Genomic DNA, 27,665 nt, shown 5'->3' with positions numbered 1-27,665 from the left:
GGGGAAAAAAACCAAGAAAAAAAAACTTCATTACAGTTAATGTCTCACCGGTGGGAGGAAAAAATGAGACTTCAAATGCCTTCGTAGGCCGAGTTTGACTAAGCAAGGGGCTGGGAGACAGGTTTCAGGTTTCCCTACAGACCACATTAAAATGCCAGAGGGTTTAAAGTGAGTCAATTTGGGCGTGAGATGCCAAAATACTAGAATTAGTGGTGTGCTGTGTTTACATGTGCAGGGGAGCTGGGGCGACGCAGGCAGGCATGATAGGGCTCAGGCATTACACGGAGAACGAGAGATCTGTAAACTTCAGTCTCCCAAAGACAAAAGTAGCAAAGCTTTAAAGGAAATGGTGACAAGGAGACGTAAAAAATGTCAACAGTGTACAAGAAAGGAGGATAATGACAGGAAAAAGAGCTGAAATCTGTACCATGTTAAAGGTTAGAGGAATAATCATTCATCTAGGGGGGGGGGAGAAAAACACTTCATAAACATTTTTCCGGATGCAATTTTCGGTCCAAGGATACATTTCCCAGTAGAAAATCAGCAGCGAGGAGGAAATCGTTTAGTCTCCTTAAGTGCCAAATTGTATCCTGATTTTCCTGCCCAGGCTGCCTGAGCTGGTCTGTGTGAGGACTTCTGCAGTCTCTCACCCCTGTATGAGTAAACAGAGTGATAGAGGAGGGGACGTAATCCATGTGTGGCCTGACTTGGCCTACGCTGGATTATGAGAAACAGCTCAGCCTCCTCCGCAGACTACACAGAAAAATATCCGGGATTCAGACGCAACCTCTTAGTGGGGGAGGAAAGTGGGGTTTTTTTTGGGTGCTTTTGTCAATTTTCTACACAGGGATGAGTGAAACAGGTGAAAAGGTCATTTACTACTCGAGTCTGTGCCAGTTCATTAAGATCTTTGTGTTTCTTAGTCTAATCCTCACAACAAACCTTGCTGGGAATATTTCATGGATTCGGTATTGCGCTGGACATTTATTAGCAATATAAATGTAATGATGTTTGGTTTGGATACCAGGGTTTCACACACTTCCCATTCACAACTTTGAGTCTAAATGTACATTTTAGATTTCACACTGCATAACATAAGATTTCACACTGCATACATCTCCATACTGCTTACACAGCATTAACATGTGTCTGTATTTAGATTAAAATGACTAAAAGTAGTGCTTCCAACTAAAGATTTAAACATTTAAATGAATATAGCTAATCTATTATTATGCACACTAAATCTATTTTCCTTTTAGGCATCACAGTGAACTTTTTTATCAAAATCAAAAAAATATTCTATATTGTTTTGTATTTTTGCATATTTGACTTTGCAAAATTATTATTATTATTATTATTATTATTAATTCTACCACCTCTGAGAATTTATCATTTTATGTTTTCTATTAAAATTACACTGGGGAAGCAAGGTCAGGACAAGCTAGGCTTCAGAGAACATCTCCGTCTCATGACTGAGGTGCATCTCTGGCATTCTTGCAGCCTGTGTGTCTTCATAACTCCAATCTTTAACCAGGCTATATGTTTCCACTGTAGAAGTGCCAGGTCTGGATACAAGTGAAACTGTGCAAACACATCTAGCTCCACCCGGTACTCCTGGTGCCTATCCAAACAGGAGAGAGCGAGCCTGTTGAATAATTACACTAAGTGCGTTTGGTCAGCCCGTAGGGGAACGTTAATGCACGTGCACTCTGGTTAAGCAGGGTAATGGCTTGGGACCTGTGCTGAGACTCGAGGCAGGGCTTCACCCATCACTTCAAAGCCATTGTTTGAGCAGGAGCGGCACACACACACTCCAGAATGAGTGTTGACTGCTGGGTCATTTCAATAAGCTGAGAAAAAAAAAAGAAAAGAAAAGAAAACGTGCAACAGCCTTTTCGAGCCTTCCAAAAATAACCTAGGCAACCCCCGCTGCCTTCCAGCCTTTCCTGACTGGGCTGTAATTAATATGACAAGTCTGTGTGAAGCAGAAGAAAAAAAAATAGCCCTTATGCTTGACCACTGCTTACATGCAAGCGGCAGAGGAGTACATTAAAAGCACATGTCGCGAACGGAGATTGCTGCGAATGTTTACTGCTTCTGGATACGTTCCCATCCATGTGAGGGCACTGCAACCGCTGGGGTTAGTAGAGTACTGGCTCCGCTGGGGACCAATCTCCACTCACACTCTGTAGCCAACTGATAGAACAATAAAGCAGATAACATGCCTGCCTGTTGGCCACTTTTAATCATGACGAAAGAGACGTTTTGACTACGTGGCAGTGAAGCTTGTTGCCTGAGGAAGGCTTTAGTTCAAAGTTAATTTGAACGCTGTTACACATAAGGGGTGTGTAGGCCGTGTGCACACAAGCTGCTCCAGAAGGCCTACTTAATACTAATGAAAGCATTTTTAAAACTATTACACACACCCACATTCTGTAGCCTTTACAAAATGGGGTGAGGGGGTGTGCACTTAAATGATGCTTTCCAGCCCTGCACTGAGACAATGAGGTATCAATTACTGTGATAAGATCTGTGCAAAGTCCAAATCAAGCGAGAATTTCACATCTGGTCCTGTGCTCTTGTCGTCAAATTAATGGATTCTTCTAAAGCCATGTGCACCGAGAACGTGATAACTTAGACTCGCTTACTACTGATAACATTCCCAAAGAAGGCGGCACTCAGATTTCTCAGTAGAGAGGAAAACTCAAACACGCAACCACACACAATCGTATGACATACTCGGAGTTGCTTAAATGCAGACTAGGAAAACAAAGAAACTGCTCACACTAAGACAAATGTCAGGTCCGATTTAGCTGCCTGCAAAAAGACAAGCTCCAGTGGAGCATCTCCTGCATACTTTGCTGCCAAAACAGATTTTGAATCAAACATCCCTTTTCTTTATGCCTTTGCTGATGACGCTATACCAGTGGCACCGAGCGGTCCAATTTGGCCAGCACAACGTCTGAGAGAGAACAGAGAGACAGAGAAAGGAGGAAAAAAAACATACTGATTTACAGCTGTAGTGAATGAACAACAATGTTGGAGTAGTCAGAACGCTGCATGGCTCTCCAAGCTCCCCGAGAGGACGCGTCTGTGGAATCTGGCCCAGACATTTCTGGCGTTCCTGAGCTGATTGGAAACACACAGGCGTGAATGGCTTGTTATTTCCAGGTGTGGAGAGAGAGAAAGCCGGTGGCTCCTCACCTCCCTGTTGTTGCCTGGATACCGTTACCAGGAAGGCCCGCGGCCGGGGGTTAAGCTGCGGCGATAAAATGAATAAACAAAGGACGGCTCTGTGGGCAGCCCGGCCAGGTGAGCTCATATCGGCTTCCCACACTGAAACTCATCTGCACAGGAAATGACCTGCAGCACCTCACTAACACACCTGGACAGAGAGGAAGAGAACACAAAGATGTCCTGGAGGAACCATGCCACTTTAGCTTCTGACCATAGGAGGAACTCAACTCTCATCGCTTTCAAAAGGCCTCTGCAACAATCCCTCAACAACAACTCATTGTAGTGACATCATGAGCAGAACCGTGGGACGAAGACAAGGTCATGCATCTCAGCTACTATCACCCTATCAGAGCAAACTGCAAATATAATAACAACCCCAAAAGATACCATGAGACAAAATTAAAAGCACTGGACAACTACGTATTTTATTTTACGAAAACAACGTGACAGCTTCCCATAAGTACACAACGCCTAGCATACTGCACACGAGAACGCTTTCCACATTTTCATCTGCTATTCATTTTTAACTTCTCTGTCAACATGCAGCTTGGCACACGCTGCAACAACTCCATGTAGTGGCATACATCAGGTGACTGCTTGTAGGTGTAAAATACCACTGTAGCTGCCCCATCAGTGCATTACGGAGTGAGAGTGCATGCTGGAATACGCATGAGGGCAGATAATGTTGCCCGGTATAGAGATGCTGTCAGTGTTGGTTAGTGTGTGATCTCCAGACTGAAAGCAGCAGCAGGCATATGCTGAGGACAATGTGGTGCCAGCAAACTTTTAATTGCAGGCCATGTCAGAACTGAGCTGCCACTCTGAGGCCGTGTCCAAGAGGATGCCTCACTTAGATGTGACGGGCACGGAGAGAGAAGAGAGTCTAAGAGCTGTGTTAAGAGCCCTTACTGTCACACTCTCAACACACACAGGAAGAAGAGACGGAGACGATCGGAGTGCGGCTCCTGACTGAATGAGACACACACACACACACACACACTGCACGCTACCAAAAAATGTGTTGAACTGCTGAATATGATATTGCAGTGCAGCAGACCTGACACTGAAGTATTTCAAAATGAACGCAAAGATTTTTTAACTTTTTGTATTCACTGTAATTTTACACCATCATTGACAAAGTGCGGTAAAAAGTACACTAAAATCTCCATAGCCTGAGCCAACTACATGCCTTGTAAGCTATTTGAATGCAGAGTTTGATTTCTAATAATTGTACATTATTTAATGTAATATATTATACAATTCTAATGGCATTAAAACTGTAGAGTATGCATGGTATGGTAATCTAAGGTATAGCATAATATGGTATTGTAAATTATTGTACAGTAAAGTATTCTATTGTTTAGTACAGTATAGTAATGAGTATAGTATTGTACAGCATAGTATGCTATTATGTGATAGGATATATTACAGTAGACAATAGTATGGTATAGTATAGTATGGTAGTGTATGATAAGATATACAATAGAACAGAATAGCATGGTATGATATAGTATAATACAGTACTGTACAATATATTGTATAGCGAATGCTATATGACATGGTATAGAATATCATAGTGTGGTATGTGATATGGTATGTTATAGTATATATCAGTACAGAGAGGTACTCACTATACTAGAGTACGCAATAGTGCTGTATACAGTACGAAGAGATATAGAAAGAGTATCTATACAGAGATATCACTTTACTCCAGGCCCTCGAATCACTGAGGTTATGAAGGTGTCCCAAAATGATCTGCCATAGATTTTTAAATAAAAATGTCTTATTTTTTGCTCCAAATGTCATTCGACAGGAATCAGATTTGTGACCCTTTGCCATTTTGCACTCTAGATATTATCGGCATTTTACCCCGTGTACCACAGAAATCACACAGTCTTAAGTGCATCAGTGAACAAGTCAGAGTGGCATTGCCATGCAGTCGCCCTGCAGCTCTGCAGAGGTAGAGGCTCAGAGAAAGTGTACAGCAGATGCCTGACACACTGCTGTCCATTCAGTTGCTCTAAAGAGCAGCTGCTCGCCATCTCCTGCCCCTGGCACTTCACACACATACACACACAAAGCCAGCAGGAAGCAACCACAGAGGCTGCCAGCTTGCTTTCCCTGATTTTCACACTGAGCCTCATAAAAAGCCCTACGAAGTTTGCAATTGTCTAAATTGTTAAAATCTGAGCTTTTCACATTTGGGCCACTTTCATTTGTGGTCCTAGATCTGAAGCATAAAGGAAATGTGCCTTTTCACATTGCATTTTATTGTGTATGTGTTTATCCCTACTGGTTTGTCTTCTGCATGTAAACGTCAACAAACACAAATGTGCCAGTGATAGCTGCAAAAACAGCAGAAGCTCTGCATCCATCCCTTTCTACGGTCTCTTTATCATAAACTGCCGACAAAGCTGCTAGACAACATCCAGTTATACTTTTTTTAATTCATGACGCATGTGAATCATACACCGTACAATAAAAACATAGCGCATTCAGGTCTGTAGAAATGAAAGGCAGCTTGCGATTTCAAACCACAAGAACAGATTGGATCTGAGAAGGAGATAAAATTTAGAATTGAGCAATGACTTGTTATTTGAGCTAAAGCCGTTAATACTCCACAACACAGACAAACTGCCCCATGGATACAGATGCATGCAAATCCACTAACACCTAGACTGGACTGAATACGTATTCATTCACAGATTCCTCCATATGCTCAATCCATTTCTCTCTCACTTCTGTCCCACAAAAAAAAAAAAAAACCTTGACAATACAATAAATCTACAAATGTGCTGAACCCATTTACTGTCATCTCAAAATATATCACAAAAAGCCAGGGAGAAAAAAAAAAAGGACACAGGAGGGGGAGCAGACAGCACGATACGCCTCTGATTCTCAGATAGCGAGATGATAAGAATGGCATCTTTCATGACCTGTTCAGAAAATCAGCCTCCAAGAAAATCTGCATTGTGCTGGGGACTTCCAGGTCAGCGGCAAAAGAAAAAAGGAGTCAGTGAGTGTGGAGGGAGGGCGAGATGCTATTCAAAGAGACAGAGGCGACTAGCTCAGAGCATTGTGGGTCACAGGAATGGAGTCTCAAGCTATAGGTGGCTGAAAAACACCTCTCATTATGGGAGGGATCGTGTGACGAAGGCTCTTCCTCCTCCTGCTTTGGGATCCTCCTGGCCTGAATGTGAGCAGTATGTCCAGCAACAAGCTGTCTTTATGCCCATGCGAGTAATTACGGGGCGCAGGTCAGGATCTGTTACTGCTGGAGCCGGGCAGAGTCCAGGTGCCCGAGCCTGAAGCGCTCAGCCATGTTGGGAGAGGAAATCAGAGGAGCGCTCAGGCCTACCCCCCTCCTCCTCAGGCCTGGAGGCACGGCCAGCACGGGGCGGCCAAAACCTAAACACACTACAGACCTTGCATTGTCTCGGCTCACATCTCTCTCCCACACACACACACACTGCACCTGACTATGCAACCTTAGGAAGGTAGATTTAAAGTAAAGCAAAGACACTAGCAGTGATTACAATCAATGTTCACAGTGGGAGTATGATAAAGACCAGCACTGAAACCAGATTAGAGTGGCAACACACATCCACATAAACACACTGTAAAATCTCTTAATGAGTGCATCTCACACACAAACAACGCCGCCTATCAGTGCTGCGTCTTGCAGGCAGCGTCAGCAATATCATAACAGACCTGCATCTCTCCATGCGCTGTCGCCCGCTGATTTCCCTGTCGGCGACCCCCCGCATGCACAACAAACATGGCAGTAAGGAGAAGTGCTTGTGGACGCTCGAACAAATGACAGGGTGTTTATTCCAGTGAGTCATAACAAAATAAAATCAAAAGATGCTTGTGCACGTGGACGGTTTATCGTGGCTAGATTAAGCGCCTCCTGTCTTGCCCTGCACAAAGCACTGTGTAGTCTAGCACGGCTCTGAGAGCAGCTTGGGCACCAGATAAGAGTATTGATAATGCAGGCTGCACAAGTCCGATTGATTTTGGGAAGCTGAGACACTGGGACTCTTACTTCGAAAGTGCTTTGTAGGACGTCTAATATTGTTGGCATACGTATCCGGACAGTTCCATTTAGATAATGTTGGCTCTTCACTGAGTCAAGAGAAAATAACAGAAAGAGGCTTTGAGGCTTTAGATATCAAAGGTAGTGTGAGCAGTGCACCACAGACTCCCGGTTAAGGTGGTAAAGGCCAGTCGTGTGTGTGTGTGTGTTTGTGTGTGTGTGTGTTTGTAAGCTATGGGACGCAGCTAGCCGCGTGGCCTTTTGAAGGCACAAAGACAAAGCGATGAGCAGTGATAAGAGGAGGCGCCAGGCTGCTCAAAGCCCTGAGCGCTGAGCAATCACACACAGACTGATAAGCATCATGCCATAAAAGCCTGCTCTGACTCTTACAGCTCTCCTCCAGACGACAGAGAGAGAAGAGAGGAAGCGACGGAAGGAGGAAGAAAGGGAAGACTCTAAAACTGGATAATAAAGATGGATGCTCCATTTTGAGGATGAACAAATATACAGTAAGACAACAGTATGACAGTTTTCCTCATAAGAAGCGATTGGTGGTTCAAGGAAAAAAATAAATAAACAAATAAGAAGGTTGTGGACAGAAGTATATGTCAGAGGAGCTGCTCTGAGCAGAACAACACTGACAATAAAACGATATGATGTATGCACTTCCAAGCATTATTAAAAACACATACAGCATGACATTTCTGACAAGTGACCAATCACGAGCCCTGTCCAATTTTCTTGGCCCTCCAGTCAATGCTCAGCCATTGATGAGAAGTTTACAGGACCAGAGGAGACATTTTGAATTCGAAGCTCTTTATTTGGTCAAAAGAAATTCCCAGCAGACATGTGAAAGTCCCGTGTTCTACCCAAATTCCCAAAGGTGAAAAATAGATATTTTTTAAAATCTCCCCTTATATTGATCTCTGTGATTGGTCAAAAGGTTTGCTGAGACAAACTAATATTCTTACCTGAATATTATAATATAATTTAAAGCATGTAACACTACAGTTAGTGTACAATAAACTGATCATACAGTTTGGCCTTAGTTTGTGATTTACTGTATTTGTCAGTTGCTTGTTGAGCTGATTTAACACTCAACCACTTTATTTTGTGCTGCAAATTGTGTACCCTTCAAAGTGCCTCTTTCTATTCCACAAAACTCATCTGTGATGTCTTGAGTAAAGCAAAAACACAGTATCCATGCATAGGCATGTCTTTGGAATCCTTCAGCAAGTGGTGTGATGAAATTTGGGAGACTTTTGTGGTACAAAACAGTGCATTTCTAAATGTACACAGCTCACAAACAGGCAAAGCAGCAAACACTTTTCATCTGATATAGTGACTAAACATTACAGAAATTTACAAATTATATGGAATTGATAATATAGCAGAGAAAGGAAAGAGCTGACTTTGTGTGGAAAATATTCTAACCTCAAAGTAGTGTGAAATATGTAAAACAGTCTTTGAATGGAATCGGTCTGTCTTATAGAAAGATGATCACACTGAGTTGTGTAACTTGCTTTATACTCCATTACTAGGATTGTTTGAGTTTAAAGGAGCTGGAGGACAGCACTGTGTCTTACCTGAGCCGGTATCGATGACTGTAGCATGGCCTACACGCTCTGGAATCAGGCAAGAGGAGCCGGGCATGGTCATAGGCTCTGAGCGCACAGGCTGGATCCTAACACACACCACACACAGTAAGAGTAAATGAAGTATGGTGATTCAAGCAGGTGCTGTTTTGCGTCAAACATAAGCAAGACAGTGTCTGTGTGTGTGTGTGTGTATACCTGAGGCTGTGCAGTTCCAGGTCATCAGTATCAAAGTCGAGTAGAGGTTGCTGGGTATCACTGGGCCCCTGGGACTGCAGCACAGATGAGCTGGAGGAGATGACTGTAGTCTGACCTGATGGGTGAATGGTCTTAAACTGGAACTGAGGACCCATCCACAACCGCCTGTGAGGGCCAGTGTGGGTCACTATCTCCACCTGAAACACAGCTACATGTTAACTGGTGAACAGAAAGACAACTACACTTCATGTAAAGCGATACAGTATAATAACCACGTTAGAACCAAGACTATATGACCACAGAACCTCAGAAGGATTAAAAAACAGTTCTGCATATGTTTACATGTGTATGCAAATAGACAGACACTAGATTCCTCCCAGTCCACTCCATTAACGTGGTACATTAGAACAGGTGTAAATCTCATGCTACCTCATGATTTGACTACATTTCAATTCAGGGTGCTAACTAATGCTAATCTATCTATCTATCTACCTGTCTGTCTGTCTGTCTATCTATCTATCTATCTATCTATCTATCTATCTATCTGTCTGTCTGTCTGTCTGTCTGTCTATCTATCTATCTACCTGTCTGTCTGTCTGTCTGTCTATCTATCTATCTATCTATCTATCTATCTATCTATCTATCTATCTATCTATCTATCTATCTATCTACCTGTCTGTCTGTCTATCTATCTAGCTGTCTGTCTGTCTGTCTATCGATCTTTCTGCTTGTCTGTCTGTCTGTCTTTCTATCAATCAATCGATCTATCTGCCTGTCTGTCTGTCTGTCTATCTATCTATCTATATAAAAGTAAAGCAGTTTATCAGGATTCAATAAGCACAGCATCACAGCAATACAGTTCAAATATCAACAGACAACGATATTAACAGAACCGTGTTAATACAACATGCACAGTTAGCGTATACAGTACAAATAATAGGAACCACATTTGACTCAATTTAGTCAGTGTGATGACTGTGTGATATGTGAACTCCCTCAGTCAGTGCTGCATAATTTGGCTGCAGATATTCACGTATCTATCAGTCAGATGTTTGTGGCACTTTGGAAATTCATTTGCAAATCCTTGAGAATCTGATCAGAAATGTCCTCGCATAACAACTCCACTCCTCTCATCACCATTGCCAGACTAAGCGTCAGACTCTTTCTTTATAAGTCTGTAAACAATACGTCAGTGATGATCGTCATCACTGTTTATAAAACTCAGTGGGGTTCAAGTATTTGGCCAGGTGATGGCTAACACTGAATAGTAGCAACCTTTATGCCTCTCTGTGGGTTTTGTGAGAAGTGATTGCTGGGCTTTTAAAACCAGTTAAATTCTTTTCTCTTGTATTTTTGGTCTTGGGTGGGAAGAAGTCCTTGAATTTCAGTTGTGATAGTGCTCCAAATGACCAAATTCTAATGGTCATATATGCTATACAAGTTGTACAGTACCATTTGTCACAGCTTATGTAGTGATTATATACACCGTAATTAAAAAGCTATTCAGGATCAGACATAACATGTGTAATTTATTCTTGTGTTCTTCACCAGCTGGTGATGAAAGATTTGTATGTGGTTCCCACGTAGTGTTATGAAATGTAAAATGAAGCTAATCAAGGTGTGTCATCATTTCCTACGCATAAAAAGACAACTGAAAAAAACATGTTTTTGTTACAAATTTAGTGTTTAAAAGTAGCTTTTAAAGAGAACATTATGCTCCATCAAGGAATTGATTCTTTTTTCCAACCCTACACAGAAACAGACACCGCTAATTTCAAGCAGGAGAGGGTGAGAAGGAAAAGACAGGATGTCCTGCCAACTTCCTTCTCCCCCACTCCTTTATCCATCTCTTCAGAAAGTAGGCTGAGGGCTTTGCTCTTCTCTCCTCCTCCAGTCACATATGTGAAAATGAGCCTGGGGAGGAATACAAGTGCAACATGAGGCTTTTTTTTTTCTACAGTTAACACCATCAGTGTCACCCAGCCCTGAGACAAACAGATGTAGTGCTGCTTTTCTGCAGAGGCAAAAGCCAGATGTTTCCCCTGACCCTCCTGTCACACTTAGCAGCAACATATTGAGCCTCACTTCACACTGACAGCACTCAATGCACTCATTACACACAGCCACAGCTCGCACAGGGGACTGTGTTTCATGCAAGCGGTCTCATCCCAATCTTGTTCCGAATCTTCCGAGAATATTTAAGGAAGAGTTGTCATGGTGAGTGCTAATGATGTCATCAAAAAAAAAGCTAAAAAGTAGATACAGTCATAATACACATTCATACTGAGTGGCTGTAGATGATCATGAGATGTGCTGTTATGCATGATATGATATGTTCTACATATCATGAGCTCATAAAAGGTTCATTAGTGAGGACCCAAAAGAGCATTCAATAAAACCGCAATTCAATGATGTAAAGCTGCAGCTGTCATGTTGTTAGCTACGTGTTATACTTATGAGAGGCCACAGAAAAGAATAGCATCGGAACAGAAACGAGTTAACCCTGTTTACATACAGTATGATGATTAATACAACATACACTAGATATGCTTCATAAAATGTCTTTTAAGGAAAAGAAGCACTCCACTTGGGAGTGGAAATAATAATAATAATAATAATAATAATAATAATAATAATAATAATAAAAGTACAGGTTGATCATCTGATCAAATCAGTTATATGACTTTGGATAAAAGCATCAGCCAAACATATTAAAGCTTGTTAGGAAGGCATAAATATTTTCTCATAACATTTCCCCCACATTTGATTGGTACTACTCAAACTGGACTTTTGAGCAGGATGAACCCAAAAAAAGGGAGGTTATGGATCTTGTGGACTTGTAACCCATGCTACAGGAAGTGGATCATTCATGGTGTCTAAAAGAAACGACTGGGAGCACTGACCTGAGAGAGCCACTCTTCATCCTCTTGGCTGCTATGGTCCGAGGCCAGGCTGTCATAGGAACCCTGTCTGGTGATGGGCCCCGGGCTTCCTGGAGGCAACACTGTGATGAAGAAGAAAAAAGGATGAGATACACTAAACATCTTGTGAAACATGAAGAGTGAGAAAAGTACATTCCGGACTATGAGTAGATTTATGGCTGTGTGTGTATGTAGCACAGAGACAGATGGAGCACGAGCAGGCTTGAGTAAGCAGGCGCTAAAAATGAAGACTAATGTGCAGAATCAGTTGTTTGTCTTCCCACCTCCAGGCTAGCACATGGCGCAGTTACAAATGTATTTAATAAAGGAGCAGATAATAGAGCTGTAAAGATCTCATCTGGAAAACTGACAGAGCTTCGGCTGTTCTCACCCCATCTTTCTCTTGTTCTCTCACTTCCATCTCTGGTACATGGCAGGTGTTCAATACACCTCAAGAGGCGTTTCTGCCAAGATCACTGAGTAACATATACAGATTTTTTTTACACAAACCAGAACCTGCTATTTTTCTTTGCCACTCAATTACAACAACACCAGCCACTAAAAGAGCCTGAATAAATGGAGGCTTTAGCTATACCCGCATGCTTCATTACACACACACACACACACACTCGTGTCTCAGCAGCATGACGACATGTGTTGTACTCCAACAGCATAGAACAAAGTCAGGTCCTGTTACTTCTTAAACACAGTCAAGTCTTGCTCTGCATCCTCCCCTGTGGCCGTGCGGCCTGGCGCACAATAAGTGTTGACTAATCAATAATTGAAAAATAAGAACAGTAGCTGGCACTGTAGATCAGGTTTCAGTGGGTTCATAATAGCCAAGTAGAAGCAGCATCTCATCCCCAATACTGAAGTATACAAAGTGGAGGAGGCTGTGGACAGGAAGTAGCAACTAACCACAAGAATTTCTCACATCACTGTGAGTATAAGATTTATACATATTCACTGGTAACTAAAACTAAAACTAAAATTTTTGCCTTGAGCAAAAAATAAACCAAGATTGAAAAAACATACATTTTGTTCACTCTCATCACAGAAATTTGTCCAAAAACTTTAAATACTCGATCGAAATGAATAAGCGTAAACTAAACTCTCCGTCAACGGAAACACTTCCATTGCCAAGAAATCCAGTCCTGTTTGTTACTAATCATATGACTGAAAATATACTTCAAACAGGAAGGAGAAACTAAAAATGAAAGATAAACTGTTCCACATATCTGACCTTGTTGTGACCTTGACTTTGTTTGGATCAGTTCCAAAATCTGATCAGTTCATCCGCTGGTTACAGTGACAATGCCTTATAAATACTACAAACATTCAACTACTTGTTCTTGAGAGATAATGCTGATGAAAATCTCAGAGGAACGCAGAAACAGAGGCAACCTGATAACATAACAGTGAAAAAGAACTAACAGCAGGGAGACTAGCACAGTGGCTAATATAAGGGACAGTAGCATAGGGATGTAGGAATATCAAGGACAGCAGCACAGAGATGTAGGAATATCAAGGACAGTAGCACAGGGATGTAAGTATGTAAGGGACAGTAGCACAGGGATGTAAGTATGTAAGGGACAGTAGCACAGGGATGTAAGGATGTAAGAGACAGTAGCACAGGGATGTAAGGATGTAAGAGACAGTAGCACAGGGATGTAAGGATGTAAGAGACAGTAGCACAGGGATGTAAGGATGTAAGGGACAGTAGCACAGGGATGTAAGTATGTAAGGGACAGTAGCACAGGGATGTAAGGATGTAAGGGACAGTAGCACAGGGATGTAAGGATGTAAGAGACAGTAGCACAGGGATGTAAGGATGTAAGAGACAGTAGCACAGGGATGTAAGGATGTAAGGGACAGTAGCACAGGGATGTAAGGATGTAAGAGACAGTAGCACAGGGATGTAAGGATGTAAGGGACAGTAGCACAGGGATGTAAGTATGTAAGGGACAGTAGCACAGGGATGTAAGGATGTAAGAGACAGTAGCACAGGGATGTAAGGATGTAAGAGACAGTAGCACAGGGATGTAAGGATGTAAGAGACAGTAGCACAGGGATGTAAGGATGTAAGGGACAGTAGCACAGGGATGTAAGTATGTAAGGGACAGTAGCACAGGGATGTAAGGATGTAAGGGACAGTAGCACAGGGATGTAAGGATGTAAGAGACAGTAGCACAGGGATGTAAGGATGTAAGAGACAGTAGCACAGGGATGTAAGGATGTAAGGGACAGTAGCACAGGGATGTAAGGATGTAAGAGACAGTAGCACAGGGATGTAAGGATGTAAGGGACAGTAGCACAGGGATGTAAGTATGTAAGGGACAGTAGCACAGGGATGTAAGTATGTAAGGGACAGTAGCACAGGGATGTAAGGATGTAAGAGACAGTAGCACAGGGATGTAAGGATGTAAAGGACAGTAGCACAGGGATGTAAGTATGTAAGGGTCAGTAGCACAGGGATGTAAGTATGTAAGAGACAGTAGCACAGGGATGTAAGTATGTAAGGGACAGTAGCACAGGGATGTAAGGATGTAAGAGACAGTAGCACAGGGATGTAAGGATGTAAAGGACAGTAGCACAGGGATGTAAGTATGTAAGCGACAGTAGCACAGGGATGTAAGGATGTAAAGGACAGTAGCACAGGGATGTAAGTATGTAAGGGACAGCAGCACAGGGATGTACGTATGTAAGGGACAGTAGCACAGGGATGTAAGGATGTAACAGACAGTAGCACAGGGATGTAAGGATGTAAAGGACAGTAGCACAGGGATGTAAGGATGTAAAGGACAGTAGCACAGGGATGTAAGGATGTAAGAGACAGTAGCACAGGGATGTAAGGATGTAAGAGACAGTAGCACAGGGATGTAAGGATGTAAAGGACAGTAGCACAGGGATGTAAGAATGTAAGGGACAGTAGCACAGGGATGTAAGGATGTAAGGGACAGTAGCACAGGGATGTAAGGATGTAAGGGACAGTAGCACAGGGATGTAAGGATGTAAGAGACAGTAGCACAGGGATGTAAGGATGTAAGGGACAGTAGCACAGGGATGTAAGAGACAGTAGCACAGGGATGTAAGGATGTAAGGGACAGTAGCACAGGGATGTAAGGATGTAAGGGACAGTAGCACAGGGATGTAAGGATGTAAGAGACAGTAGCACAGGGATGTAAGGATGTAAGAGACAGTAGCACAGGGATGTAAGGATGTAAGGGACAGTAGCACAGGGATGTAAGGATGTAAGGGACAGTAGCACAGGGATGTAAGGATGTAAGGGACAGCAGCACAGGGATGTACGTATGTAAGGGACAGTAGCACAGGGATGTAAGGATGTAAGAGACAGTAGCACAGGGATGTAAGGATGTAAAGGACAGTAGCACAGGGATGTAAGGATGTAAGAGACAGTAGCACAGGGATGTAAGGATGTAAGAGACAGTAGCACAGGGATGTAAGGATGTAAGAGACAGTAGCACAGGGATGTAAGGATGTAAAGGACAGTAGCACAGGGATGTAAGAATGTAAGGGACAGTAGCACAGGGATGTAAGGATGTAAGGGACAGTAGCACAGGGATGTAAGGATGTAAGGGACAGTAGCACAGGGATGTAAGGATGTAAGGGACAGTAGCACAGGGATGTAAGGATGTAAGAGACAGTAGCACAGGGATGTAAGGATGTAAGGGACAGTAGCACAGGGATGTAAGAGACAGTAGCACAGGGATGTAAGGATGTAAGGGACAGTAGCACAGGGATGTAAGGATGTAAGGGACAGTAGCACAGGGATGTAAGGATGTAAGAGACAGTAGCACAGGGATGTAAGGATGTAAGAGACAGTAGCACAGGGATGTAAGGATGTAAGGGACAGTAGCACAGGGATGTAAGGATGTAAGGGACAGTAGCACAGGGATGTAAGGATGTAAGAGACAGTAGCACAGGGATGTAAGGATGTAAGGGACAGTAGCACAGGGATGTAAGGATGTAAGAGACAGTAGCACAGGGATGTAAGGATGTAAGGGACAGTAGCACAGGGATGTAAGGATGTAAGAGACAGTAGCACAGGGATGTAAGAATGTAAGAGACAGTAGCACAGGGATGTAAGGATGTAAGAGACAGTAGCACAGGGATGTAAGGATGTAAGGGACAGTAGCACAGGGATGTAAGGATGTAAGGGACAGTAGCACAGGGATGTAAGGATGTAAGAGACAGTAGCACAGGGATGTAAGTATGTAAGGGACAGTAGCACAGGGATGTAAGGATGTAAGGGACAGTAGCACAGGGATGTAAGAATGTAAGGGACAGCAGCACAGTGATTTGGGAATGTCAGGGACAGTAAAACAATTTTAAAAGAACATCAAAGGGCAGTAGCCACATGAATACACCAGAGACAGCAGCACATCTATAGGTTGCGAAACAGAGACAGCAACAACAGGGGTCAGGGTACAGCATGGCCGACAGCATGGTGACAGCAGTATATCAGCAGCAGCATAGCAACACTATAGATATAGAAAAGGCAGGAAGAAGAAATAACAATGAGATTAAGTCTGTTTACCACACACACAACTAATCCTGTACATCACACGTTCATACGAACTTACACAGGAAATCAGTGATAATAAATGAGACAGGGTTTAGGTGGCTCCGGTTCAATTCCCAGAAAATTACTGTACTGTATTACTGTACTGAGGTCATTACCGGGTAAGAAAATGAGGTCTTTGTCCTACTATGACACTTATTGAGATGGTTTATATTAAACATTAGCACAGAGGAGGAGGATTTATAGATCATTTGTGATAAGGATGACATTCCCTGTCAGACAAATAACACAATACATTTATTTAGTTTAATACAGAAGTCTTTAGGAACACATGGTAAAGACATAGAATACAGGTGACTGAGTCAAGGATGAAATGAATAGATACGACTAAACCCATTGTTATATTTGAATAGTTATCACATCCTGTTTAATAGGAATTTCAAGGAAATGTTGAAAAAAAAAAGCATTTTCTGGGAAAAAAGCATTTACCATTGGAATGATACAAAGTTCACACATTGCTGGTAAAGGGATGACATACGTCCGGAGTTTCGAGTGTTATAACCGTTTCTGGATGACTAGAAAGCTTAGCCATACCACTAAGGCTCTTATCAGCCATTTCAGCTGCGTATGGCCTTGAAGTGTAAGACAGTAGCGCCTGTGTGCTGACCCAGCGATGGCGCCAAGGCTGGCCTTTTTACCTTGCAGTCAGCCGAAGCTTCCTGCCCCATGGAGGCAATTAGGGCTATTGACCAGGTCGCTCCATGTGCAACATCATGAGTCATGGAGGGGCAGCAGAAACTCCGGCTGCAGCCCTGCTACACTGGAGTCAGTCACAGTTATTGGGAGGTAAATTATTCAGAACTTGTTTTCCTCGAGCCGACTCTGTGGCCAGGCAGAAGTGTCCGAGTACACACTGTAGACAACTACACAAATATTACCCTGAAAAAGGGCAAAGCAAAAGCTTCGCTTTCAGGAAATACGATGTAGCATGGGGCCTTTTTTGAAAGCTCTCACACCTTTCCTGAAGGTTCAGCCTCATTCATTAGGGAGCTCTCAGACACACAGATGCCAGCATCTGATAATAAAGATGGCTAATGTCGCTAACTGAGGATTCCCTGAGCTCTGTCAGTACATCCAGAGGAGCCTTTGCAGGCCAGCTCGTCCTCATTATCTCCCCATCAGCTGGGTATAATCGGTGGAGGCTGGGTAATGCTCCTCCTCCGAGTGTAGCCGAAGCCTGGGCAGATGGACAGGTGGAGATAGTGACCATGAAGTGGCGCCACGGCTGCTTTTATCACCAGCCCAGCAGGCTCCAGCTCCCCTGACCCCACCGTCCACATGCTGCATTTTTAATCAGCTGGGTCATCCAATATACAGGCAACAGCGGGCCTGTCAATCACGCGGCGCTGCCACAGATCCGCGTGGGCTGAGGACACGCAGGAAACCCTGTCCCTCCACAGAGCTTGGGAACTGCCCACTGCTGGTGTCCTTGTGCTATCGCTTCCTCTTTTCTGTCATCTTTCTCTCTCTCTCTTCCATAGTGGGCTTCATCTGATATTACAGGGAAAACGAGAGCCTGATAACATTTATATTCATGGCAAAGGCAAGCGATTCTCTAGGCTTGTTGTCTGTGTTTAACTGAAGGTGGCAGCCGGGCTCAGTTTCTCCCTGCATCGCTGCACACTCTCACCACCCACCATAAGAAAGCATGCTTTGTTAAGTCAATAGTCACTTTTCATTGGAGCAGGTGGCTTGACAGGAGACATGAACTTCATAAATTAGAGTCATTCTGCACTTGATATAGCAAGATGATGCAAAATCAAACTCTAATAACGCTCAATAACTGAGCTGAACACACTCTCAACAAGTCTGTAGAAAGGAAGACAATAGCAGAGATATCCAGCTAATTATAATTAAGCAGAAATGTTAACACAGTACTCATTAAGACACTTGCCCCCAGTAAAGCACATTGACATAGAACCACTGCCATGTCCACTCACACTCCGCTCCTTTATCACCGTGACACATCTCAGGCTATCTGGAGGGAATATTCCACCCGGGAGGCAGTGGGGATTTAGCGAGAGAGAACAAATGTAAGGCTCTGACTGGAGAACTCGAAGGACTAATTGCTGATTTATGTTTACAATTCACCCGCTAATGTTAGAATGCTCATTTATTCAAGATGTATTAGATACATGGCCATCAGTTAGCGTTCCTGCCCTGCAGTTGCCTCCACTTGCCTTTTAGATGTGCTCCCGCCCGCTTTGTACTTGTTATTGAATTACATGGGTTTAAAAGCCACATAAATTGCCTTCATTTGAATGCTGAGTTAATTCAGTGGCATAATGAGTCTAGGAGAGAAACATTACGGCTGAGTGACAAAGACCTGATTCAAGATGCTGCCACACACACGAATGCATGCACAAACACAGACTAACACACACACATACATACACACACACACATAGATGTGTATATGAGTATTTTTCTGATCTTTGATACACAGATATACAGAGAGATAGATTGACAGACAGACAGAAATACATACAGAGTAAAAGATAAAGTGAGCGAATATGAGACAGACAGAGATAGATAGATAGATAGATAGATAGATAGATAGATAGATAGATAGATAGATAGATAGATAGATAGCATTGTTCAGTAAGATATGCTTTGTTGCACTGAACTTTTTATGAGTTCATGCTCAAACACACACACACACACACACACAGTCTTGTACTTACAGCCAGCCAGGAGGTACTGATAGTACTGCACCAAGTCTGAGGCCTGCACCAAGGGGTGGCTGCTGCTGAAAGGAGGTTGCAGCTCGTTCCACTGCGGCGTTCTACTCAAAACAAACACAGAAATCAATTTAGGAAGCACATATCAAAGAACCAGATGTATAGAGCTGTCTCCTGCTGAGCAATAATGGACTCAATTCCCACACGCCTGGCAGCCTTTCCATTTCTTTTGCCTCATGTGGACTGACCCAAACATACATCGCTATAAATGCTATCAGTTTACACTCATGAGCTGATCAAAGCCCAAAGTTATCAAAGCAACTCTAAGTCTTTCTGTCCACTTTCATTTAACAAAGTTAGCCACGGAATAATGTTGTGTGTTCAAACGTAGCGTGTGGGCTGCTGAACCCGATTACACTGGAAGCCTTTGAATAAATACTCATTTCTGTTCATGAAAGAATGCTGTACATGGAATATGCTGGTCTTGTAGCTGTCATACACAGTGTAAAAACCACGACAGGTACAGATAAAGCCAAGGAATGACGGTAGTACCTGGCCAGAGTCCAGCATGCCCTGGGGCAGGTGTTTAACTCCAGAGGTGTGTCATCACCTATCTTCTGCGCCGTGCTGATTGGCCGAGGCTCCAGCACATGCTCGACCAGATTACCATAGCAGCTTGCGATGTAGAGGGAATCAACCACGGCCTGGCGAGACTGATCTATGGAGAGCAGATGTAGTGTTTTAATTCACTATAAATAAAACTTTCATGTTGTTTTAACACAATTTGAGATGAATATAAAGTGTCAGGCAACATTAACAGATCCCTGAGTATCGAGTTCAGCAGCGAGACATGTAAATGATGTTTTATTTACTTTACATAACTGTGTACAAGTTATGCATTGCATGTGTCCAACTCTGACCTTTTTCTCTCTTCATGTTAGGGTTGGTGATGAACCAAGAGCGTGAAGATGCAAACACAGCAGCTACACAGAACTCCCCTCCAATAGACTTGCTAGGAGAGATCTGGGGTGGAGGCTTGGCTTTACTGTAGAAAACAAACACAGCAATGAGTTGCAGGATACAGAGAGACAGAAAAGTAGAATGAAAGCGGCAGAGAGAGGGAGGGAGGGAGGGAGGGAGGGAGAGAGAGGGAAGGAGGGAGGGAGGGGGAGGGAGAGAGAGAGAGAGAGAGAGAGAGAGAGAGAGAGATTTCTTTGAAAGGGATTGAGAGAATGACGTCTGCAGTCTGCTTTAGAAAATCTGAGGCCCGGAGTCAAAGCAAAGTGGAAACTCAAAGCCACATCAGTGAAAAGAAAAGACATCAAATTGGGATGCATAAATTAAAACAACATTCCCCACATATGGACGATGTATTTCAAATGCTTTGAATGATCCAAGAACATCTCACATCCCAGAACGAGACAACAACAACAACAACAATTATAATATTGTGTTCAGTATCTATAGTGTCCTCCTCACACCAAATCTACTTTACTCACAGGTACAAACAGAAAGAACTCACATTTACAATAAAACACAGAGAGAGAGAGAGAGAGAGAGAGAGAGAGACAGACAGACAGAAATAGAGAGAGGGAGATTTTTTTCACCAGTGTTGTATATACCTAAATACTGATTTTTCATAGCTACAGATGATCAACAAAAAGTAAACAATACATCCCAAATTCTGCTCATATAACTTTACTGATGCCATTCAGTGATTGCAGGTTTCTTTATCTCTCTATCTGCGAGTCCTAGATGCTCATAAACACAATATCTCCAAAATATGTGCTTGAATATTGAATAAGGATAATTGTTACACAGTAACAGTAACTAGGATTTGTTTCACATGGCACTGACATAAATTAATAACATAACTGAACACAAAGATAGATAGATAGATAAATAGATAGATAGATAGATAGATAGATAGATAGATAGATAGATAAAATCCAACTACTTCTAGTTCTGTAGCCCTAAAAGCTTCTCACACATACTGGTAAACTGTATCCAGTCGCATAATTGCTGTCATTTGCTTATAAATCTGCTTCAAATGGAGGCTGAGCGGCTGTCTGTGCACGTCTCATTCTAGATTAGCCCTTTAAAAGAATTTATTACAGGCTATTGCATTATTTTGCAAGCCAGAAGCGGTTTGATGAAACCGAACACAGAGAATGGCTGAGCGGTGGAATGGAGTGACCACATGGAAGCCGAACTGGAACTGTGGTGTGGTGTAAGAGGCTCATTCCTAACTTCTACTGCAGAAAATCAGCCCATATAAAACACTTGCGACTGAGAGAACACACAAGAGGCAACTATACACAACGTTTGCCGATCCTGCGAGCATTCGATCCCGATCATTTTATGAGGTGTAGCCGAGCCGGATAATAATGCTGTGGATATCATGACTCTAAAATATTTCAAGCCAGGCTGGATTGAAGGCTGATGTAAACAGATTGTCCAGTAGTTGAACTCTTCCCTTCTGCCCTGCATGACACACGGCTAGGTGCTGAGTGACCTGTTGCTGTTCTCAACTCTCACTATTTCACTTCCTCTAAAGCTGTCAGCAAGTCGTAAATTACTCTTAGGATGAGGAGTGATGATGACGTCTTTGTTTAGCTAGCACCACGCACGGGGTGAGGTCTATGGTGCAGAAAAACTGCAGTGTATTTATTAGTGTTGTATAAGTGAAGAGTTAAATAAGCTTTAAACAAAAAAAATTCTGTGTGTGTGTGTCATGATCTGGGCTCTCTTCCTTTCCTCCTTGTCCATCTGATGACAGTAAGAATATTTTCCACAGATACCATTCATTCAGAAGTGGATGATAAAAATGAACACATGAGCTTCGATAGTATCTAGGAGTTAGGGTTAAACCTCTTCCAATGACACGTAGCTCTTTTGTCACTGGTTAACAGTCTCCTTTATTACCCACTAGACCTCTAGATCGCCTTCTGCTTCAGAGTCACAACTAAGTCACATAGCTGCACTGCATTCTGGGATCTTGAGTCCAGTGTTTCTCGTCTTCACTACTTCGACACCGAATTTCCCTTTCAACATGGGAAACGAATGTCTCTGGAGAATGTTGAGTGAGAAACGAAGCTCTTGCTCTTTTGTTTTTACGGAGCTAACCACCAAAACTGATTGTTGTAAACTGTTGTAAACGGCGCTGTAACTGTGATAGCAATATCACGTATATTTCCGTCCTGAGGCACAAAACTGCCAACTTCTCGCTAGGCGAATAAGAAAAATACAGCACCGACCAAGAAATTAGCACCGCAATCACTAAATACACCGCAAACCTCCGTAATTTAAGGGTGTAGTTTTCCTTAAAGTCTCAAGACCTAGTTTTCTTTCCACTAGCAGAAGAAATCTAAGCAGGAAGACTCCAGGATGACTTCTTGTTCATTTCTCTAAAACACAGGAGTGGTGGAGAGGAAACACTATCTTCTGACTTTTCTGTGCTAAGAGCTTTCGATAATAAAACCTGGGAATAACATTATTCTTTAGGATATGTTTTAATGAATAAGTGGCAAGTTTGGTATATAAAACAGGCTAGTATTAAGAGAGTGAGAGTGGCGCATGGTGCTGGTCGGAGCTGCACAGCAGGCCTGGCTGCGCTCCTGAGCCCGGGCAACTGAGACGCGTCTTGCCAGTGAGGTTTTAAGGAAAACTCTTTGAAGAGGCTTTGGTCAGTGGCAGCTGCCAGCAGAGCCGGATCACAGCTTGGTTCATAATGTTCTGGTTCTTTAAGTAAAACAACCGCTGGCGTTGATATGTCTGCGTTTTAAATCACTCTTCCTCTTGCTCTCGCTGTAAGTGGCCTGAAAGTGTTGGGGTTTCAGCTCTCATGACAGACAACGCAGGCTGCAGCCGTTCCGTAGACCATGTGTATGTGTGGCTTATTCAGAATAAATATTGGCACGGAAAACATCCTGCAAAAAAGGGTAACCCAATATCAATGAAATATAAAAAATAAACATATTTAGTGTGTCGCTGGAGAAAGGAAGATGAATGTTAGTGAACGGGATCCAAATTTCTTTCTTCGGTCTTTCTTTCTTTCCTTTTTCCTCTCTTTGTATTTCCTTTCTGTTTCTGCAGTTCCCTTACGCAGAAACTCTGAAAGGATTCCCCCCCCCCGTCTTACTAATTCACTGAAAAGACTCCTCGCATGTCATTTCCACTTTTAATTTAACAAATGAGGCCTCTTGACTTGAGCTAATAGCTTTTCCTCAAGGGCATAATTCAATCTGTAATGTCCACGATCAAAGTCCCCGTGCATTAGAGTCTGGGAGCAGGCAAGGCGCCATCGAGGACCAGAAGCAGCCGCCATTTATTTTCGGGGCCTGTAGTAAACAAATACTGGTGAGCTAGAGATCCTGTCAGAGCTACAAAGAGCCGCAGCGCTGCACTGGCCGTGACTTTGGCTGAAGCGTCCATATAGTCAGCGTATATCAGGAAGGTCCGGTATTGGAGTGTGCTTGAAAGAGTTCAGCAGCATGTGGCAATGTCCTTCAACATCATATTTATTGTTTTACAGCAGTCTTTTCCCCAAACACAGGCAGAGCACATGGCTGCGGTACACAATGTGCTAATGGTGGCCACTTGAGTGCTTTTTTCCGCCGTAAACAGCGCAGCCGTGCATCAAACGCTGAGGCAAGAATGAGGGCTTTTCTCCTCCATTTCCATCGTTCCACCTCATCACAACACCACCGAAAAAGCCACTCTCATTCCTGTGCGACTTTTCTTTCCGCGATGAAACAGCCACTAATGCAAGTTCCGCAGGCCTGGAGCGCGGCGAGATTTAACTGAACGATGAGCTCATGCGGTTGTGTAATAACGGTTTGGGGCTCTAACCACACTCCTCCTTGTGGAAAGCATGAATGGATCAGCGTCAGAGGCGAAGGTATAATCTTTTAAAAACACGCATCATCAAAGCACACGGCAAAGATTTTAGCACAAGGCGAGCTGAAGTTCGGCTTCGTCGGCTTCACGGTTCGACCTCCGTCACGTGGGAGTTATTTCATTCAATTAAGAGAAACTCAAGAAAATATCTAAGTAAATGAAGTGCAGGGAAGGGGAATGGTACTGGTGCCACTTGCATTAACAACTCATTAGGAAGGAAATCATTAAGGATCTGACAGTTTCTCAGAACAAAATGTCTTTGAATTCTCAGAGCACTGAAAACAGAGAAGAGAAGACATTGAAAAAAAGACGAAGACTCGGTCATGAGATGGAGCTCTTATTCCCAGACCGAGTGGAAGGCAGCACATGCTTTTTATTCAGAGGCGGAATCAAGGCGGCTCGGAACCCTTAACGAGACCATCGAGTGGAAGTTTTTCACCAAAATGATCACGGATGGGATTCTTTTAATGGCCCGAGATTCCTTGTAAGTGGGCCAGTTAAATTAGACCGTTCATAAATCTAGCTTATCTACGATCTACACACCGACTCCAAACTTTTCCAGAAATTATGAAACAGTGTGTGCAGATGTGCACGCAATTAATCTGTATTAGTCAAACACACCCATGGTGTTGGCTGGCGTTTTTTTTTGCAGGTGTGAGTGAGGAGATTAAGCAATATAGTGGAGATGATTCTAATCTGAGTATTTAATGCTTTTAATCATGATTAACTACTGCACAGCGTGATTAAAAGTTTAATCATCGGCCCTGCTGGAAATAGAGATAAATATTTAATATTAAACACTTGTAACATTTGTAATGCTGTAGAGAAATAAGAACAATGCATATTATGGATTTTTTTTTTGGTAATAAAATGAATCATACAGCTCTGGAAAAAAAAATAAGAGACCACTGCCCAATCTCCAGATTTGAACTCTATTGAAAACCTCTGGAATGTCATCAAGAGGAAGATGGATGATCACAAACCATCAAGTAAAGCTGAGCTGTTTGCTTTTTTGCAAAAAGAGTGGTATAAAGTTCCCCATCAGCAATGTGAGAAACTGGTGAAGAGCAAATCGGGGTTATTCCACCAAATACTGATTTCTTAATGTTATTTAGCCAAAGTATTTTGCATTGTGTTTTATTTGAGTTATTAAAGCTCTGCAAATACTGCATGATCTTGGGTTATTTTTGATGTGTCGTTATTTCCTTTAAATATACACTCTAAATAACAATAGATATATTTTATAATTTAGGAGAAATATTGTCAGCAGTTCACAAAAAATGAAACAAAACTGTTCATCTCACCAATACATGAACCTGTAAGCAAAAAACATAAGAAACTCATTATTCTCTCTTATTTATTTCCAGAGCTGTATATAGATGTAAATTTACCACCTGGATATTTTCCTACAACAAAAAAAATCCTAAAATGTTTTCTTCCTCTTATAACACAGCACTTTACTAATAGATTACACTTATCTATTTATTGACAAACACCACACCTTACTTTTTATCAGCTTGGAGTTGTTTACTGCTCTTATCACTTATGTTACAGCAACTATGAAAGTCATTCCCTTAAAACAGAATAAAAGACTTTCCCATACTAATTTTAAAAATAACACTGACAGCTGAGGATCTTAAATAAACGTCTCCTTAGAGAAGAAACCTTGACACTATGAATGATTATAAAGGTTTTGTGCCAGAATGAAAGCGTTTCCAGTGATGTGTTATTAATCTTAGATTTAAACATATTTGAATGACTGTGTTAATATAAACCTATATCAGAGCTGCTGTGATAAAAGATTAATCAGCAACTTTCGAACCAATCACGAAGCACAACGGTGTAATAACAATTAAATAATCATGTCCTAAAATCTAAAGGAACATGCATGACTGCCTCGGCCATCACTCTTCCCCCCTCCCCTGTGGAGTTCAGCGTCTTTTTTCAAGTCGCCAGGTCTTGGAAATCACAAATTAAGATGAAGCAGAGCACAAAGATGATGCGGTTGACTAAACAATCATTGTCTTTCAGTCCAAACAAGATAAATGAAGCAAGCAATGGATAAGTAATTGTGGGAAACTGGCCTGAAGTCAAGCACTGCACAAGTGAAGCTCTGTGATGTTCCTGAAACACAGTGCTTCTGGGAATAAACCCTTCACACGCAGAGAAACACTCTCCAGAATCACATGAACACACGGACACCACAACACACTGCTTTACCCCGAAAACAACTTCGCTAACTCGCATGAGGTAAATAGACATTTCGAGATTCTGTGAACTATAAAATTTGCCGGGGTTTTTTTTCTCCTTAACTCTAAAGGAGAAATCAGTTAGGATATCTGGATTGCATTTGCTACGGGTTATATTAAAGTACTTTTTTATTATTACTATTAGTAGTAGTAGTATGTTAGAGTATATGCTACTGAAGTAAATTCAGCTCTGATCAAATAATATACAAAGAAGCACAGAGAGAAAAGAGGGAGGAAAAAAAAGAAGCATATTACGTGTTACAACAGGCTTCTAGGAAAAAAAACAAACATACTGATGACAGCAAGCTAAAAATACTAAATGGATGAGATGAATGCAGTCGTTCACGGGAGAGAATACAAAGTGAAGCATGCTGGGAATGAATTGGAAAAACTCACCATGGAGTTTTAATGGAAAAACATCCTGCCCCAAAGAGGTAGGGTCTTCGTGACGGGAGAGATACACACACATACATGAAAAAACCATTAATGTCCAATTAATTGGTCAGAAACAGTCAGCATACAATCAATCATTGAGGATATCACAAAAAGATGAATCATAAAAGAGATCATGGTCGGTTTTTAATTTTGAAATCCTGGTTCAATCCTTCATCAGAATAATGAATACGAGGCCAAAAGGTTGATTTAAGACTCTTTGGCAGAATCTGCAGAATTAAATGGACAAATGGATATTAATTGCTAACCGTAAAAACTGCATTAAAAAAAAGGTTTTTCTTTTCTTTCTTTTTTTGAGGAACGAGGAAAAGTATCCGGTATCAACAGAAGCAGCATAGGTTATGTGTTTTGTATCAAAAGTTCTTCCTAACATTCTTGGAGTATTTCATCAGCACTATTAGTTCTTAATGCAGTTTAAATCAATGTAAATTTTCACTTGGGATTTTCAAGCTTTCCGGATCCTCAGCTTCCTGATCTGGCTGACAAGAGAGTTAAACCTGAGGTGGTATTTCTTCTACTGAATGCCCTTTGCTTCAAGGTTCAACCTTGTTGTTGTTGTTGTGTGTCCTGAGATGCTTTTCTGCTCAGATGTACAGTGATTATTTGAGTTACAGTAGACTTCCTGTGAGCTCACACCACCCAGGCCATCCTCCTTTACCCTTTCTCACCAATTAGGCGTTTCTGCCCACAGAGCTGTCACTCACAGGATGCTTTTAACCCCATTCTGTGTACACTCTAGAAACTGGTATGTGTAAAAATAAATAAATAAATAAAAAAAAAATAAAAAAAAAAT

At 42.2% G+C, this 27,665-nt stretch overlaps 1 protein-coding gene across 4 annotated transcripts in view; it reads right to left on the bottom strand.

Annotated features, from left to right (window-relative positions):
- Window positions 1–27,665, bottom strand: part of bcas3 (BCAS3 microtubule associated cell migration factor) — a 195,618-nt gene that overhangs the window by 101,726 nt on the left and 66,227 nt on the right. For 3 of the 4 annotated variants that reach the window (XM_058413601.1, XM_058413604.1, XM_058413605.1), the window contains exons 17-23: window positions 26,816–26,860; window positions 20,192–20,316; window positions 19,824–19,989; window positions 19,275–19,375; window positions 11,970–12,070; window positions 9,067–9,263; window positions 8,860–8,957 (exon numbers count right to left, since the gene is read on the bottom strand). In XM_058413601.1, the coding sequence (XP_058269584.1) occupies window positions 8,860–8,957; window positions 9,067–9,263; window positions 11,970–12,070; window positions 19,275–19,375; window positions 19,824–19,989; window positions 20,192–20,316; window positions 26,816–26,860 (833 nt within the window). The remainder of the gene's footprint in view (window positions 1–8,859; window positions 8,958–9,066; window positions 9,264–11,969; window positions 12,071–19,274; window positions 19,376–19,823; window positions 19,990–20,191; window positions 20,317–26,815; window positions 26,861–27,665) is intronic. The other variant, XM_058413602.1, reaches the window with a different exon arrangement.

The sequence above is a fragment of the Hemibagrus wyckioides genome, linkage group LG17 (assembly GCF_019097595.1).
Source record: "Hemibagrus wyckioides isolate EC202008001 linkage group LG17, SWU_Hwy_1.0, whole genome shotgun sequence".
NCBI classification, from domain to species: Eukaryota; Metazoa; Chordata; class Actinopteri; order Siluriformes; family Bagridae; genus Hemibagrus; species Hemibagrus wyckioides.
Note: the sequence above shows the minus strand (reverse complement) of the source record. Positions and strands in the feature narration are given on the sequence as shown.